At 34.1% G+C, this 19,745-nt stretch overlaps 1 protein-coding gene across 1 annotated transcript in view; it reads right to left on the bottom strand.

Moving 5' to 3' along the window:
* Positions 1–19,745, bottom strand: part of LOC137923485 (uncharacterized) — a 67,653-nt gene that overhangs the window by 13,252 nt on the left and 34,656 nt on the right. Inside the window, exon 5 of the mRNA XM_068766744.1 lies at positions 17,916–18,035. Within this exon, the coding sequence (XP_068622845.1) occupies positions 17,916–18,035 (120 nt within the window). The remainder of the gene's footprint in view (positions 1–17,915; positions 18,036–19,745) is intronic.

The raw sequence follows: 19,745 nt of genomic DNA, 5'->3' as shown, positions 1-19,745 counted from the left end.
CGGCTTTAATGTGAATGAATCTAATAGAAAGAGATACTTCTGCAATTTTTCATTAGTAAAATCATCACCAGTTGAGACCTTAGATCTATTATTATGAGCGCACCACGCAAGGTTTCCATCATGAAAAATGTTGTTTATCCGATGACATTTAAAACATTAACGAATCTGAGGTGGGAGAACAATGAAGGTGCTTAGTCTAGCCCTCATTTTAGTAACAAAACTCGAGAGCTGAAGATCTTTGGCTCGGGTCCTAACATTATATAAGTAAAGCCGTATAAGTAAAACGCGAATATCTCCGATTTTGTTACGGAAACCGTTGCACCGCTTGCTCGTACGAGACCACCCGTGCTTAGATAGGTTCAGGTTTCAGCGCTCTGTCATCAAACTGAGCATGTTAATCTATAAATGCTAACAGCCAATCACGTAAATTCGAACTAAAAAGTGTTACAGTGTTACCGAAACTGTCGTACCGCGCTTGAGATCAATGCCTGTAAAATGAGGAGGAATAACGGCGATTCTGTCATTCTACCGTCAATGCTTGCTCTAACGGCGTCAATCTCTTTCTCCTCGGCCCCCACCTCATCGCGTTTTCCTGAGGCGTGGTATAGCAGTTTAAACAAACTAAACCGATAATAAAACAGATCAAGCCGAATCTCGGTAAGTTTTCCGGCAAACCAGAATCTTAAGCGCCATGTATATAGAATGTCAATTAGCTTACCCAGAATGAGACCCACGTTTATAAATTCGATCTCTGTTACTACTCTTATTTCTTTTATTATATAGATTTGTAGATACATTTAATCTGAATTTTTAAAAGATGAGTCAAAAAGCACTATTTGAAAACTCAACATTTTTGACATAAACAATTGCATCATTATAAATCGTCTACATTTAAAAACATTTACTGAGCGCCTGTGATCCTTGCTTGATTTCCATCTTAATTCAAAAGGAGAACATATCAAAACAAATTCTCTGAGTAGTGGCCAATACTTGAAACCAAAACAATTGCGGAAAACCATAACTTATTCTATATACAACTTATTCAACATAATATTATTCCTCGACTGGCTTAGAAAACTGTAAGACAACATCTGGATTTAAGAAGTGTGTAGTAAAATATAGATATTATCGATAAGCAATATTTTAATTTGGCTGATAGAGATACAAGTGTAGATTAATATGTATATTTCTAATCATTCGACAATGATTCATACATATTTCAACATGTAACAACATAAATAAGATCGTCATAATCACACATCTTTACAAAAAAAAATGTTTTGTGTGAACTCGCCTTTATTCCCTTGATTAACATGTTTGATATGTTTGTGGTTTTGAGGATCGTCTTTCAGTTTAGAATTACGCTTCGTGGGCAGCAAAAATTCTTAATTTAAATGAATAACTTTTGCTGCTAACTATTATTAATAATATTATATAAATATAGGTGTAAAAGGTTTGCAGGAATGAATTCATGACGGTATACCATACCCAGAAATCAATGGTATCAGAAATAATAAATAACGTAAAGATAATAAATAGAAAATACAATATTTGTAAGGTGAGCGATAATATTGTAAAGTGTTTTAAAAATTCCAATTACCACATATTAAAATTAATTACTGTTTACTATCTGTCCCTGCAGACTTTGTATTGCTTGTCGCATTCCTATAGAAAATATCATAGAAACAGTTTTTAGACGCCGAATAAATGCAAAGGTTCTTACCCATCATTCTCTTGATTTTTCAAAGACTCCTCTGCGCTTGAATCGTCAGAGTATTCGAAGGATACGTTGTCCACCATACTCGACACTGCACCGTACATTCAAAACTTATGTCGCGTGCTGTTCTTGCAAATCATAACAGTCACTATATTCAACTTATGTCCAGAGCTGTATAGTTGAATAAACAGACACATAACGCTGACGTTTATTGGTACCCTCGGCCCATTGAATACTTTATCAAGCCCGCATAGGTATTAGATAAGTCCGTTTACCCTAAACAGAAACTTAATTAGAGTTAAGAATCATAATTTTTGGCACGTTGCCGACAATTAATTAAGTCCATCTTTATATAACATTGGAGTAACTCATTAAAAGATCTTTTAAAAAATAAGACAAGTACTATAAAATTACCTATAAAGCAATAACATATTATGTCAAAGATACAACATTTTGATACATATGTTTTATATATAGGAACTTAAACATCGTAGCGTAGCACTCACACAAAATCACAGAGTCAATCCGTGACCTTCGAAGCACATTTTAGACGAAACCAAACGGGTCATAAGAAACAAACAGAGGAAAAACACCGCGGGAACAGACACGCTGAAAGCGCCGGAGATGCTACCAACAGAATAACTGTTGAAAAAATCATAACGTAAGCACGCATATCGATTGTACATCGAATATGGTTAAATTTATCGCAGCGATAAGATAGAGTGCGGGCGGCAATGATTACACGCTTCGGGTGTTTCTAAACGCAACTCATGACTATTAATTAAAACATTGACGCGCGACGAAAACTGGACCCGGAGACGGTTGTCGACGGGTGCGTCGACCTTGTGACGTTCAACGGAAAACAGTGCGCGGACGACCGTTAAGAGTATTCGCGGGCCAGATCATCGGCCGGCCGTCGGATCATCCGGAACCAATGGCCGCTGCAGCGCAGACAACACACCGCCGCGAGCACTGCCCGATGCAACTGAAATACGCTCGTGATTGAGTAAAGAATGATCGTTTATCAACACGCCGTATGGTCAGACAAAACAATCCGCTCGGGCACGCCGCGCCGCAGCGCTATTCACTTTATTCGCTTACGAGAATCTACCAGACGAGTTCATTTTATTGTTTTACTTTAAATAAATTCAGTTATCTTACTATAGTGAGGAGGATTTTTTAAGTAATAACAGAGCATAAGAATGAATTGCTTTCACTACTGTATTAAAAATATTATAAAAGTAAATACAAAAAAAACGACTCAGTTTATTGTGAGCTCTTCTCCGATTATGGACGCATTTGGATACCTCGTAAATTAAATTTGAATGATGCCTTATATTCAATATAATTCTTGTTTCTAAAAAATTTGACCCTTCTGGCATTTTTGTCGTACACAAGTGGTCACTTTAAATAATCCTAAGTGGATATGAATGAGTGAATAAATTACTTTAACGCTAATGCAAAAAGTTAATACTTTGTTTAAACGACCAAATAAAAAAATGATGCTAAATACAGTAACAAAACTATAAGTCTTCAAATTTGATGAGTTACGATCCTTCCACTGCCACTTCACACAAGCAATTCTTCAAGCTACTCTGTGCTTCTAGTGACGCTGGTTTTTCTAAAGATTTCTTCATTTAAAAATCCATCTCTATGAAGTTATATAAAACATAAAGATGGAGTCTCAGTCTAAATGTTTTAAAACAGTTTCTTATCACGCTAAACTTGAAATTATTACAGCGAAACGTTAAGAAAATTATTTATTTCCCCCCCATCTAACCGGAGTTATAAAAAGTAATGTATAACTAGTTTTTTCGGCGGATAAATTTATATAACCTTGAAATACTGAATTTTAATTTCTTCGCTTATACACCAAAGTTCCTTTTCTTAAAATTAAAAATATGTCAAAATTATCTCGATGGTTTATGTGCTCTTTTTAGGTACCGAGGATATAAATTTAGAAGGAACGAACGAATATATAACACTGTTATTACTTCCCATGTAAGCCGTCTTATATGTCGACAAGAGTTTAAACCGTGTTCGGAGCAAAATTGAACAGTAACGTTGTTGAACGTGCTCTAGTTTTTCGAACAAATTGCATTAGGTTTTATCTTCGACATTTCAGATCGAGATGCATCTTACATTTAAGTTTTGAAACTAAGAATAAACTTTTGAAAGCTGACTATTTTTGACAATTGAAATGTGCCTTTATACAGGTCACAAACGTATGTATCATTTAGATACATAAGTACAGTGAATAAATATTACTTTAAATGTTTGAAAATAGATTTGTTACAAGATAGAACTTATATAATTATTATTTTAAAGGTTGATCGTAATGCAAATTATCAATTTACAAGCGTATTTTTCAGATGGGAAGTCCAGAAATGTATTATGGTGAAGTCAAACAATATGATCCCTAAGAAACTTGCAAAGATAATTCATTTGCATATAGATGTAAAAACTAAAAATTTCACATATAAAAATAAAAACGGTGAGCAATATAAGGGATTTCCACCTGCTTCGTAGCAATGTTTCGGGGCGGCCTATGCCTTGCTTGTCTATCAGCCGAAAAGAAAAAGCATAACGTAGTCTTATTATTTATTTCTTTTAATTTTTAAACGTATAGAAAGTGAAACCACTGTAGCGGATCAGCCGTGAAAGGTCAACCAGTGAGCCAAACACAAGTCAGTGTCATTACAAGAATTTATATTTTATGTCTCGGAAAGATATTAAAACAAAAGAGTAACGTGGGACTGAAAACGAAATGTTATATGACATTAAAAACAACACAATTTTCATTTGGAGGATCAATTTTAATCTCTTAGACCCGTAAACAAATAGACTGACAAATTAAAGTTTCCTATTTCACAAAACGACAAGGTCTCAACCGACGATATTGGTATTGGAGGTGAGTTTACGGTGGTAGACGCTAACGTATTCTAGAGAACTCCCTCGAGGACCTCAGATCTGATTGTTACATTCATTATTATTTCAAACAATTGGGATGCCGCCAAATCAGTCCTCTACCGCAGGACTACCACTGCTCATTCGTCATTATCTAACGTAAATTAATTTGTCTACGTATGGAATGAGTATAAAAAAAATATATACACGAACTAGCTGGCCCCCCTCCATTTCTCTAATTTCTTGAAGGCCTCTTTACTCTGCGAAAGGAATATTCTTACCAAACTCACTAACCCTTATAACTCTAGAGATATCGTGATGAGTCATATGAGTGTAAACCCCTTGTGTTGCATATAAATTTACTTAACTACTAAAAATAAACTATTTCATTCCAATGCTCGCAATATTGTAACACCTAAGTTACACGCGCGGAAGATATATAATTTTAACATTTTACGTAATACTGCGACCTTCTAAAGCAAACTGGCTCAAACGGAAGTAGTTTTATATAGCAATCTTATATCACATCATATTAATATATTTTTAAATAACTTTGAATGTCAACATGTCGTAGCTCAATATATGATTCGTCATTTTAAATTTAATTTAATAACATGTACAGGGCGAAGACAAATTTTGCGAAATAACAATGTGGAAGGTTTTGCAACTTATATATGACGAAAGTAATATTTTTTAATACACTACTTGATTTTAATTTTTGTTTTCGCTGTTGGTTGAACAAAGTTTTAAAGACCCGCTTTCTGCCGGTCCTATTGGATGTTGATGTGAAATAAAAATATATGAGCAGCCCTTATCCAGCAGCACACGTCCTACGGTCGAAAGGGTATCCTATAAATTAACGCTAGGCCAAAAACTGATCATAAGGCGGGAATTGTGTAATTATGTAATTTTAATTACTGTTATTCGAAATAGTAAATGAATATTACGCAGCCTGTTAATTCCTTTCTTTTGCAGTAACTACAAACTTTATTTGTTTTTTTTTTTCACTTTCATTTTTCCGTGATTGTAAACAAAACAATTATACTGTTATAGAATGATTTTTAACAAAAATACCACTTTTAGTCATAATTTGTACTAAAATTAATCAAACCGTTTTTTAAAGAAATATGTAACATAGACCCTAGCCGATTTCGTCTTGACGTTAGTTTATGGGTTGATTTATTAGTTGCTATAAATTGTGTACGCTATTTTATTTATTTCTTAATTAACCTTAACAATTCTATAAATTACATAATAGTAATCGAACACTTATATTTACGTTGCCTTCCTTCTACCGGAGGTTGGCTATCATTAGGGCTATATTGATCCACAATGCCATAGCTTTGTACAGCGCTTCGGTATTCATGTTGAACAATTTGTTAACTTTTTTTAACGATGAAGTGTTATCAATTGCCTGATTTTCTGCATTCTTGAGTTTACCCTGCGTATATAACATTATCTTATACGCCAAAGCACTGCAGATTCGGAGTTTTTATTGTATTCGAGATCTTCTTTCTCAATCATGGTACATTCTATTAATGCACGATATTCTTAATATTCTTGTTTGGTCACATTTTAAATAAAATAATATTGTACTATGTTATCACGATGATCATGTCATGATAGAGGCGCAATGGAAGACAGGCCTCGCGTAAAGATCGCTACGATGATGCAGTCTTGTGCTGTTCGCATCCAGCGACCTTTAATATGTTGTCACTCCACCTATAGCTACCTTCGCTGCAGTAACCAGCTCGTGGTCACCACTGGAGAACCATTCGGCCACAACGACTGCACGAGTGATGTGCCCCGCAAACTATCACTTCAGACGAGAAATTTTTCGAACTACAAAGGGTACCTAGAATCTTCGGCAGATTTCAATTCGTATTCGATCGCAACGGGTATAACTCTCACCATCACTCTCTGGGTCACCTTGAGACTTCATATAGGGCCCACCATACACGAACTTGTCTCAGAACTAAAAAGAAAACTTACCCATGCAGATAATATTAAATGGTGTATAAATTCTTTAACATACATCTGTGCTCGAGTCTAATTCATAGCTGCATTGCGTATGTATCGATTTGAGTTTAAATTTAATAATCTACTGCATAATATATTTTATTTAAATACTTTATTTGTTGTCCGTACATGCGCGATCAGCGTGAATCGAGGGCGAACCAGTATCGCGAACATTATCTATGTTGATTGAACAAATGGGAACAACTTGCTTTATTGCATGGAGATGCGCGTCATGATCGGTCCTAACGCACATTTTTCCGCCGGAAGGAGCGGTGCGACATCACCTAAGCGCTGACGATCAAAATCCTAGTCTTGTTAAACAATTAAATACAAATCAAATTTCAAGTAACTTTTTGAGTAGTAGAGTTCGACAACAGTCTTTTTGCATATCGCTCTTTATTAACCATAAAGCAATGCATAAGCATTACTAACTTTGTCTTTGGACGGTGCCGTAGCAGCTTATGTGTAATTATTAGGATATTGAAATCCCTTAACCACCTAGAATGAATGACCACCTCAGATTTCGATCCTAATAAGTTTCTGAACATTGCACTCTTATAAGCGACTCGTCGATTATTATGTTATATCTACTAATTGTTTACGATGTAATGTTTTTTTTCCAAATTGTTAGTATACGTATTTCAAATATGATAATACACTTATTTTTACTAGTATTTCAAATTCACGTGCTAAAGATTTAAAAAAAATTGTAAAGCAGTCTAAATATTCTTACAGGACCTAATGATACTGGTTTGTTTGTCTATACACAATACATTCCCGAAATATTCATCATGTTGTAAATTCATTAAATGTGGACAACTGTGTACTGTATCACGCTACACTCTCGTGTAATGTCTCTTATCATGCAATAAATTTAAGAAGTTCATTAAACATTAACTTGTAAATAAATGTTATTATTGCTTAAAATTTTTTTAGCGATAATAATACTTGAAATTGCTCTACCACTGTATTAGATATATTTTAAAAGTGATCACTAAAAACACTGAATTTGTTGTGGGCTTTTTTTTGAATCAAGATCAATTTGGATCCTTGTCGCTTTAAGTTGAACGATGCCATAATAAAGGAGAATACTCAATTTGAATCTATTTTCTATCAAATTAGGCTCTTCTGTCTTTCTTTTCATGACGTCCACAGGGCATCACTGTATATGGATCTTCAATGAAAAATAATATGAATAAATAAATTGTCATCGTCAACACATTTAATTATTAACATACCTGTAAAATAAACGATTTTGTTCATTTTTTTTTTCAATTTATTAAGAAATTCCGTCCACCGACAGGACCATTATCAAACTTTTAAAAAAGCAAACGAAATTATTGTAAAATCACCAATTAGCTCGTTATGTAAATACGGCATTAATTACCGACGTTATATATAGATTCAAATTCCAATTTACATAAAAAAATTTACAATAATATTTCGGATATGTTGCGCTGTCTTATGACGAACAAACAGACGTAATTTCTGATACAAAGATAATTGATGCAGATTTTGTATATTGCAGTAATAAGTGCTTCTGGTTTATTTGGAATAACTGATATATGATTTTGTAAATTTATATATCAGGCAGACATCGACATTGGTAGAGGTTATTACTTAACACCTGTGTAGCGCATACGACTGCCAATGTTAATAGCAATGGCATAGAGAACAGCTGCTTACATAGGATAGCTTGCCACATTTCACATTTGTGATTATTTCAAACTACACGAGTACATAATATTTACTTGATTGTTTGACATTTTCGGTTACATACGCTGTGATTTAAAGAAAAACCAGTAAGCATTGACGTTCCTTATCTCTGGTTATATAGTGTATAGTTTATGATATCACGCCACTGCTATAAAACGTTTATACTCACGTTTAGATTACCCATAAGAGAACAACACCTGTCACCTTTTAAATAATTTTACTTGTGACATTCTACTCTTGATTAATAGTATAAAAATAAGAGAGATGTCTAGAATATCAAAAAATTTACTTCATTTATATGAGATAAACTCAGCAAACGAAGTTCTCAATAATCAAGTCATTGAAGAATTATTCAATTTACATAAGTTTTCACTTTGATTCATATAAAGTATATATAGCCGATTGCCGTTGGGTCCCCAAGTTTCTCAACTGGCTACCACAAGCTGATAACGCAGCTTGAGTAGGCTCACCATCAGGCATTTCGGCGAAATAATCTTAAAGTCGCGGATGCAAGCAGCGTAAGACAGGTCATTGTGACAGTACATCAAGGTAAGAATGAAAAAAGCCTAAAGTAATTACAATTAGATTAGGCTCCCAAATAGTGAAATTCTTCAACTCAAAGCTACGAAAATTATTAACGTTTACAGACCTGAAAATTGTTCACAGCAATCACATTTAGATTTGCCATATATGATGTCTTTGACAAACATCCTTAATACGTTAAAGTCTTTTTCTCGAGATCGAAATAGGTAGGAAAGTAGAAAAAGGTCGCCTCCCATATAGGTCACAATATGCCCAACATTTCTTAGGTTTTGCTAGGAAGTAGTGCAGTAAACCATCGAAAGGAATAAGATTAAAGAACAAATGTAAAATATCGAGGGCAATCCCGACTAAAACACAAATTAATAAATCAACTATCGATGGAACATAATAAATAAAAGTAAAAATAATAAAAAAAAAACAAGTAAAAGTTTTGTAAAATAATTATTTAATAATGAAAACAAAATAAAAAGATGATGTAACCAGAACCAAATTAAACAAGGAATTTAGAATAGGGAAATAAGATAGGTCAAAGAAGATAAAAATGAGATGAATGAAAGAAATTTTGGAGGACGTAAGGAAAGTGAAAAAGAAACTGTGAAGATTGAAAGGAGAAAGAAAAATAAAAAGATAAATACGAAAAAGAAATTAATCCGAAATTGTAATTTCTTTGTCTCACATAAAGCGGTGGGAACGAGAGGTCCTCTAGAAACAGAGCCGTAAAAAAGCATTAAAGCTATTCAGATCCACAAAGTTTATAGTATTATGTTTATTACTATTTGTTTGATGAAATTTTTAAATTTATTGTATAATGGGTAATATTACAAGGTAGTTTATCCTACAAGTTCACATAGTTGCATAAACAAATTTTAAATTTTATGAAGCCTGTACAAAGGTATAACAAGGTTGTCTTAATTTCTATTGCTTACTTAAAGTATATCGTTATTTCTTTACATTTATCACGGTATGCATTTATTTACTATGCATTAACATAAATCGTAAAATTTATTCATTTAATACAATACATTACAACAATAATATAATAGACATTAAATAAATTCAATAAAAATGTTCACTAATATCCGCATTAGATTACAATTGTATTGCAGATATTAAAGCTCTCCTCCTTAACAAAAAAAAGATTAACAGATGTTAATAAACTATAATATAACAGTAGTCAGTAACTACTACTAATGTTTACCCGCGGATGTATCCATATCAAACGATTATTTATCTACGAGAGTTATTCATGGGTCCGCGTAATGGACAGTCCGACTGATTGTGTAAATCATCTTAATCATCATTTCAGTTTTAGAATGTCTACTGCTAAATATAGGCTTCCCTCATAGATTTCCAGAAGGACATCTTGGAAGCAGCATCCAACGCCTACCTGTAACATGTACTACAGTCCTCTGGTCCTTGGACAATAGATATCTAAAAAGCATTCCAATATAATTACAAATAAAATAACAAACACAGAAATATTAATTATTACATAAACAAGGCTTTGAGGTTATTATAGTTGACATTTAACTATATGATTTTGGCTCCAAATCGGATCTAAATTTCACTTAGCGCAACACGTCAAACTGAATAGTTTTCATAATTATTTGACGCGTAATTATATATCATTGCATAATTAACAAAAACACTACATAATTTTGGTGTTTATGTAATGACAAAATAAATTATATTTTATGCACTTACGCATTTTATTGCGAGTTTCAAATTAATGTTTTCGTTTCTCATACGCAAGTGGGTTTGAATTTCATGTAATTGTGTAACTTTACCTAAATGTAAAAACTGAACGATAACGATAACGCAATAAGTTTTCACAAAAAACAGTTTTGGGAATATTACTGCTGGTGAAATATAGAAACCGGGGAAAATAGGATCACTTTAGTTTTAAAACTATTTGAGTAAGATGAAATTAAAGAGGTAAACAGCTGTATCGTAAAGAACCGTTAATTTCATTGCTAAACAGCAGATTGGCAATGTGAACGGCAATGAGTCCACATAAAAGCTTTAGACCTTAAGGATCTGTAACAGAGATCAGAGATCGGCAAGAGAGACATAGAACGTCCACCTACAAGGTGGCTTTGATAAGATCATCGATGGAAAATTCAATGCAAACGGGCAGTTTTTAATCGATTCTATAGGGAATCTATGGGAAATGCCTATGTCCAGCGGTAAACGTCCTGCTGATGACGTCCATTTGACAGTCATGGATTCCATGGCAAAACTTTTAGTATCATTTCAGTCTTAATAAGCAATCACATTCCAACAGCAGCGTTTTGCAACTATTAAGTATGCAAGGTCAAAAACTAAACTTAAAATTTTCGACAAATATCTATATAATTATCTAACCCTGATCATTGTCAGACTGAAATACCATTCTCTTATGAAAAATACATTATTTCATAGTTTTAATTAGTCGTATTTAAGAATATTTGAAAGATATTTTACTATTGTTTTAATATCACGCATGAGAAAATACGCTTTCGGAACGAAAACAAGTTGACGTCACAGCCATCGCAGATCTACAGAAAAATATTTATTACACCGACAATAATGGCGGAAAGATGCAAACAATTTACATTAATATCAGAGCAAAAGTATGATGTTTACATTATACTTATGGTTCACTAAATTAATATACATGAAATATGTAAAAGTATAGTTTAGTTGTAATTAATGATAATAGTTACCTCAGTCCGCCATATTTATAATTAATAACCCTTATTACGGCCCATGTGTCCTGTTTTTCAGTTGCTCCGGTAACAACCGACATTGGCCACGTGTCTGTTTCACATCACACCGGCTAAAGTACAGGCACGGTTCGGAAAACAAGTTTTAAATTTACAACTTTTAAAAAACAATAAAAATTGCTTTTGAACATCGCTCACAAACACGTTTTGCCTAGATCGCGATATAATAGTAACTAATTAGATATTAAACGCTCTACGAACAATCAAACAAAGGTAGATTAATCAAATTTGAAATAATACACCGCATCGCAAAACGCATTTACATCTTTATATACATTTATATCGTTGTATATATTAATAATAGATTTCTTGGGGAAAAAGACTTTCCAGAATATTTAGCTAAAGATCCCCCCAGGATTAGAAAATCAATTAACGTAGAAATCATTATCATTATTCATTTCAGCAACTGCTGAACATAGCCAAAGCTTCTGTGAACCGGGCGTGGACCAGACTGGGTTCCACCTGGTAGTCCACTGTTCCGCATTCGGAGGACTCCGGGTCGACTCCGAATGCCGGTTAAGCGTAAAAATAAATGAGGGAAACAACGCTTCTATGTTAGAAGATGAAAAAAGTAGAGAATCGTTTCTCAGTTTTTGTAAAGCAATAGTTAAAAATGTTACAAAAATAAACAAGTAAAACAGTGTAATAAAAATGTGAAATAACGTAAACAAAATTGTAAAATAGAGAAATAGGAAGGCGATGTATGAATGAGAATTAGAACGAAAGAGAAAGATAGAATGAATTGTGGAAAGAAAGAATGGAATGATAGATTATGTGAAGAATGATAGCAGGGAATGAAAAGGTCAGTGAAAAAAAAATGTAATAAGTCAAAAAACGACCCTGTCCTTTCTAAAGTAAGAGGGACGAGAGGCCCCCAATAGTAGGGGCCATTAGAAAAAAGAACATAGCCAAAAAGCAAAGATCGCCACGACCACCTCTCTTGCCCTACCCTAGCGGGGGCCTACCTTATACGTTGAAATAATAATAAAAATAAAATATTGTTTATAAGTTTTAGCTTGCCTGATTATAAAAATCTGTTATTTGAAAAAGTACATAGTAATATTAACAATTTTCCTCTTAGTGATGTGGGGAAACGAATAAACAAATTAATAATGTACAAACTTCTTTAAATTTCGTATAAAACAAAAACTTGTTTCTCAACAGAAAAATGTGACTAATTTCGTAAAAACTTCCATTATCATTAAAATAATTAAAAACAATAAGTTTTTTTGGTTCTTATAATTACGTAGTACTTTAGGAAGAAAATAATAATAAGAAAGAGATAACCGCAATTTCGCTGGTATTAGTTACAACAATACTATAAAACTTAATGCCTCTGGAAATTTCCTGACCCTTAATAATGAAAAACTTTGATTTGTTTTTTATTGATTTGATTTGATTACCACATTTTCCAAACTTCTTGGAAAAAAATGAAATTCCGAAGGTGACACAAGATACCCAATAAGAAAATAAAAAATTGGATTTTAAAACAAATGCATAATGTGTGAGAAAGTAAAAAGACAAAAATTAAGTAATACAGAAAATGTAATACCTGTAAAATTCGGGGAGGGATGGCGATGAAAACGAGATGAGGTATGAACAGCACAAATGATAAAGAGAATGAAAGAATGTGTGAGGAATAAGAGAAGCAGAAAGAATAATTGAAATTTAAATGAAAGAAAGATAAGGGTGTACATGATAGCATTCTGTGGAGAAATAATTATTGTTACTAAATCTCTAGTGCACCCAAGACAGAGGAAGTACGAGATGCCCTCATAAACGGGGACCATCATAAAATAAAAAAACAAACTCCTATGAAAACCTCGCATGATATCTTAAAGTTCATAAAAACATGAACCAAATTCATATTTTTTTGGTTTTGTCAAACCCTGTAAATGCCAACGAAAAGCGTTGTCATATAAAACCCTACGAAATTTGGTATGACAGCGCTCCGGAGGCTTCTCAGCCGCAGAGGCCTCCCAGTTTGAGAAACGAAACCAAAGAAGGAATTTGGGCAGTCACTCGAAACATGTTTAACATTCCGATCCGGAGTGCTCCAGAGGACAGAATCACCTACCGACCGGTGTCTATGCGCTAATCATCAGGATTTTCGGTTATTATTATTATTACTGCATTAAATAATAATAATCGTTATCGTTATCATAATTTCAGCTGTAGGAAGGTGCCTGCATCAACATTTTCCGAAGACCTTGACAATCTGCCTATTGTGTGTGAACGTCCTAAGCCGCGCTTGCCAGTCTGTAATTTCCACTCCAGTATCTAAAGGCTCAGCGATCTCTAGGTAGAATGAAAACTGTCAAATATACGTACAGAATGCTTAGACTTCAATGAAGTATAAACTGCCCTAATTTAGACGAGGTTCGTGGAAATATCAATAAGACTTTACGACAAACGTTGAATTTGGTTCCTTCATCGAAATTTCGCGACTTCATTATGTAAATTATTTTAATTGTCTATTTTATATGACCTTCGATAATATATATTTAATACTATGAATTCGTTTTGCGGAAAATTGAAGCTCGCAAAAAAAATGAATAAATTTGTTATTTACATTATAAACAGAAACAGGATATAAAGTTGTAAATCTACCTGTTCAAAAATAATTTGCTGCGGGTATTTGGAAATTGTGCTAATCAAAATAAGGCATCGTCGTCTTTTCAGCTCATATACGCCTACTTCAAGGGATAGGCCACCCCCAAAGATATACGGTGAGGGAACACACCATAATCGCCACGCTTGAGAGGCAAAATTCAAATCCAAAAAATCTTTATTCAAGCAGGTACTTACGTTAGTTATGCTTTTGAGTCGTCGATTATTTTAACATCATACGCAGTAAGCTACCACCGGCTTGGAACGCTGATATGTTGAGAAGAGCCGGCTAGAAACTCATTACTTGCTCTTTTAAACAAAATTAAACATTTTTTTTTATGTATCAATCGTGTGAATAAATCAACCAACCGGCGGATTGGCGATAGCAGTGTGGTATTATGGAGGACAAGGACACTGTTCCCCATCCTTTAAAAATAGTTGGTGAGCAGTGGCGATCATATATGATTGTATCTCGGGAATTGAACGCGCGACCTATGATCGCAAAACTCAGTCCCCGACCGCTAGACTACTAATGCTCAAAGATCGCCACGAAGATGCGCTAATACAGCGCATAATATTGCGCTAATACAACTTAAGAATTATTACAAAAAGAACAAGGTCATTGACCTGAACCAATGGCTTGATAAAACTTCGCAAGCAACCGCTAATCTTACAGTTTCAATTTTCTTTAGTAATCTGTCTTTTCGACAATATTATTCGCACGACATTTGCCATCTTAGTCTGACTTAAATCATAATAATTTTACAAATTCTACGAAACCATATTAAACAGAGCAGTAATAGTCGTCTGAACTAAATTTAAAGTCGATTTATCGAAATTAGTACACCGTTAACTGTGTTTTACGTTGTAACTCGGTTACAGTGAATAGACGGCACCAATAAAAATAAAAAGTTTTAGTTCTTTTAAGATCGCGGCTGATACGAAATATCTTTCTAGACAACTTGAGAAAGGCTAAATCTATATCTACTTTTAAATGGCTATAAAAGTTTCACTTCTCTTTACAGTAATATTTAATCTCATTACTTCTACTTATCTCTGGATACGTACAGAATAACTGGTTATATGTGTATAAGACTTAAATGGGTGAATGTATTAACTATTTGCTGATATTTAATGTAAAGTAGATAACATAATGATAACATAGCAAGTAAATGCGTTTTTAAGATTATAATTAATCATTGTTTACCATTTGACCCTGCAGATTTTTGTACTGCCGGAAGTAATTGACAATATAACAAATAGATTATTGCAACCCCTATGTACACCACACCCCTTTTAAGTTTTATATCTATAACCAATCACCATATATACTTAAATGTGCATGTATTTGTTTTTAGAATATATGTATTATAAGTATTCTGTATTTTAACATTTATTTACATCGGATCACCAACCCCTTTCATTAGAATTTTTCCAACAGCACTATTTTTCCTTGTTACTTATTGTGAATGAAAAATAGAGTAGACTGTTCAATGTTGGAGAAAATCGCTGTTTGTACGTCATATTTTGTTTATTTCATGATTTTTTTCAGAGTATTGATGTGCAATAAAGAGTTAAAAATAAAAACAATCTTCGTAATAAGTTGATATCGACGAGTGTACATTGTCTTGTAAATACAAAGAAAAATCTCTTAAGTTGATCCATTTTATGTAAAGAACTACAATTTGTTACGTTCTGATTCAGGCCATAGCCTACACGCACAATTTTGTGACGAAAGTTAGCTGTCTTGTTGTCATTTAAAGTACAGTGAATTATATGTGACTAAGCAATGAGGACGCTTAGCGACTGTTTATTTTTAACGATTAACCCATTCGCATCACCAGTGTGATAATTATGAAGTGGCTATATGCATTGCACATTTCAAATATTACCATATTACACAAAATTACTAATAAATAACGCTGAAACATATTTTTTTACTTTTCACAATTTTCCGCTTAAATAAAAACCGTTCCACGAGTAAAATAGGCCTTTTTTCGGGTTGCAAATGGATTGAACATGACGCTTCATGGAGTTTCAGCGTAAAAGTGACCCCGAAAAGGGACTTCTGCTTGGGTTATGACTACGTGATTAGCGTTCCGGTTCGAGAGTATCTGAAAGGGCTGAACAATGACCGGTCGCTATAGAAACTAACGGCGAACTTTAATTATTCTTTAATTTAATATATCTTCCCCATTGTAAAAAAACTTATTGCTTTTATCCTCTTTTTGGTACACTTATTTTACGAACATAGTTGTCAATAGAGGTCAGCACTATTTTAAATACATTGTAGATGTAACATAACAAGATGATTTATCTTAAAAAATGGCATTTAGCGATAAGGTAAGACATAACATTCGTTATCTATTAAAAAAACTGAACTACTATCTCAGGCCGGCTGTCAATACAGCATAATATAAACAGGGTGATTGAATAAAAGTGTAAAAGAACTTTGAACATTAATTACATAGGATTGCCACTGCTCACAAAAACACCACACTGCGATCGCCAACCCGCCTGCCAAGCGTGGCGATTACAGCCTTCCAATAGGCATCTATCGGCTGATAAAAAGAGACATATATATAGAGGTCTCTTTTTCTTTTTCTAAAACCAAAATCAATGGCTTCATATTATTATGAAGATATATCAATTACGGATTATATAGTAAGATAAAGAGTTTTGATAATTCGAATTACTACATATTAATTATTATTTACTATTTCTCCTACAATACTTTTTATTGTCAAAAGTTATTGGACTATCGCATTTCCCATGTATTTCATTTTCCCTTAAATATAAAATAGCCTGTTGTAGTATGCGCAAAAATAAAAATAAAACAATACGACTCGTTAGGTACACAAAAAAACTAACAGTAGTTGACTTTGAACCTCGTAACCTCTACAAACTATTATTTGCGAAGCTAAAATTTATCCTCGCGGCTTACCGATAAGACAACAATTATCCATTATCTGAAACACTCGAATGTGCTGAGCGTAAACAGCTGCATTGATAATTTTTATAGATGATTGGCGCGCAATCTATGCTTTGTCATAGTATGCTGAACTCTCCTCTCTTATAAAATTCAGAATGCGTGTGTTGAATACACATTCTGGCTATTTATTACACGGGAGGTATACAAATCTTATTTATTTACAAATCATAAAAGAAAGGATTGAAATCCTTCGCTGGCGACGATGACACGAATGATAAAGAAGCACATGTGTCACTCCTAGACGACAAAAAAGATTATAGTATAATATATGTTTATGTTATATATTTATTACACTTCATTGTATTACCACTATCAGTTCACTCATGTAATCGTGAAATTGAAACAGGTGCAAATAAATACTACATTATGACGTGTACATGAAAAGTGAAATATATATCACTGGCAAATACTGTTTGCCAGTTGGAAATTTTGACTTTACCGGGTTTAAGTTGGCATACCATTGGAGACGATTAGTACCAGCTCCTTCGTAATCCTCAAACTGATTTCCGCCTTGTCGTGGCAAGGGGGGCTCAATAGACGTGGCCTAGTCACTCACGATGTAGCTAAGGGGAACCTACACTAGGCCTATATGGAAAACTTGTTCTGACTCACTATGACTTCTTGTAATATAAATAGGGGAACTTACTTGTCGTGCTTGGTATGTCGCGGGTGCGGCTCCAGCTGCAGCGGCGTGGCGGGGGCGGAGCGCGGGGCGCCACCGCCGCCCGCCCCGCCGACAGCGCTCGCCGCGAAGTTGCCGGTCGACCTAGAACAACACCAACGATGCAATCTCCGATGCAAAAATCAAATAACACACATCTTAGTTTTAAATCTAAAATTCTTCGGCCTCCCCCAAGGATCGCCACGATGACGGTATTTCCGCAGCCGCGGCATTTATGTACTATATTGTCGGTCCACTTACTGGGTGACCTAGCCACGCCGTGTCTACTGGCTCGTGGTCGCCACTTGGCCCCAATGACCATCGGCTGCACGAGGGATATTCCCCGCCCACTTTCACTACAGACGAGCAATTCTTCAAGCTACATCATTTAGTATAACCTCTCCCTTGCTCTGTGTGATCCTAAGCCTTATTGTGAGGTTCATCATAAGCGACCACAATCTAAAATTAAACGTATTTTATTAAGTAAATAAGATTATAGCCCTCATAAATTTTGAATTTTTTTTTAATTTTCAAAATGTAAAGAAATTGATTTGTTAATCCGTATAAATGTTTGATATTATAATGTACACAACCAACATTGTTAAAATTCATTTAAAACGAGTTCATCAGATCATAGATCAGCAATTCGAGCCGGTGGTAGCTTACTAATTATAATGTTAAAAATCCATGATTCAAAAGTGTATGTAAATGCGTATTTAAAAAAAAATCGAATTTGAACACGTAGAACGCTAAAAATCGTATATTTATAACCCCCTCGAGGCTCAACAACGAGCCATCTCCTACTGACTACTGACCCTTTGGGGGTCACACCTTTAAACTGCGTATAAGGTTGATTGAAAACGTTTCCCACAAAGCACCTATTGCAACTATCAAAGTAAACGCACATACGAGTCACGTGGTCCCGTTTCGAAACAGGACGGTGTGGTTATCAAATACGAGTATAATAAAAACCTTCAGGTTAGGCGCTTCGCTACATCGCTAAAATTAAATTATAAAAATCGCTTTTTATTTTACGTACAAATAACCACATTTTATATACTTAAGTATATTAATCTTAATTAAAAAAAATAATTAATTTCCCAATTTTGGCTCGGCCCGATTTGAGTAGTACGCTAGGCTCCCCGATGGGTCGTAAAGCGTACATGTTAATGTTTGTTTAAAACGCCCTCATTTTACACGATACAGTTCATCGGGTATTACGAAATCTCCGCAACATCTGCACACGTTTCTACACACCCTATATTTCCGTTATACTTCTTTAATTCAAACCAATTTTCAACACATCAAAAGTTACATTGACGTGTTGAAAATTGTAAATAGCTACCAAATACCGCATTACTACCAATAATTGAAAGAAAAATTAAGATGCGTTTAGACACATCTACATTTATACGTGTGCATGTATATGTGTATATATTGTATTATATATCATCGTCTTTTCTGTGTACCAAAAATGCCGACTTGATCTCTTTATTACTGGGTTTTCCAATATTCAACCGTTGTTCGAAAAATCAAAGAATTAGCAGAATAATAAACAGGAATTAATGCAAGAATACGACTAGTAAACAATTAATCAAAGTAAATTGAAAGCAAAAACCCGCCAAGTAACCCACACTGTGCAAACGACGATAGCTTGTAAACGCATCCTTACCTCGTTATTATTAGCCCAGTACCACACAGCACAGTAAAAATACTGGCTAATAACACATACTAATCACCCACGAACCTTATCTATTACTCTTACATAATACAAAGTAACCTTGCCTTAAAATATTTCTTGCGACTTTAGGTGAC

Source organism: Battus philenor, unplaced genomic scaffold, assembly GCF_028537555.1.
Source record: "Battus philenor isolate CCGP_79_NKW_IND1 unplaced genomic scaffold, ilBatPhil1.0.hap1 SCAF_21, whole genome shotgun sequence".
Taxonomy (NCBI): domain Eukaryota; kingdom Metazoa; phylum Arthropoda; class Insecta; order Lepidoptera; family Papilionidae; genus Battus; species Battus philenor.
Note: the sequence above shows the minus strand (reverse complement) of the source record. Positions and strands in the feature narration are given on the sequence as shown.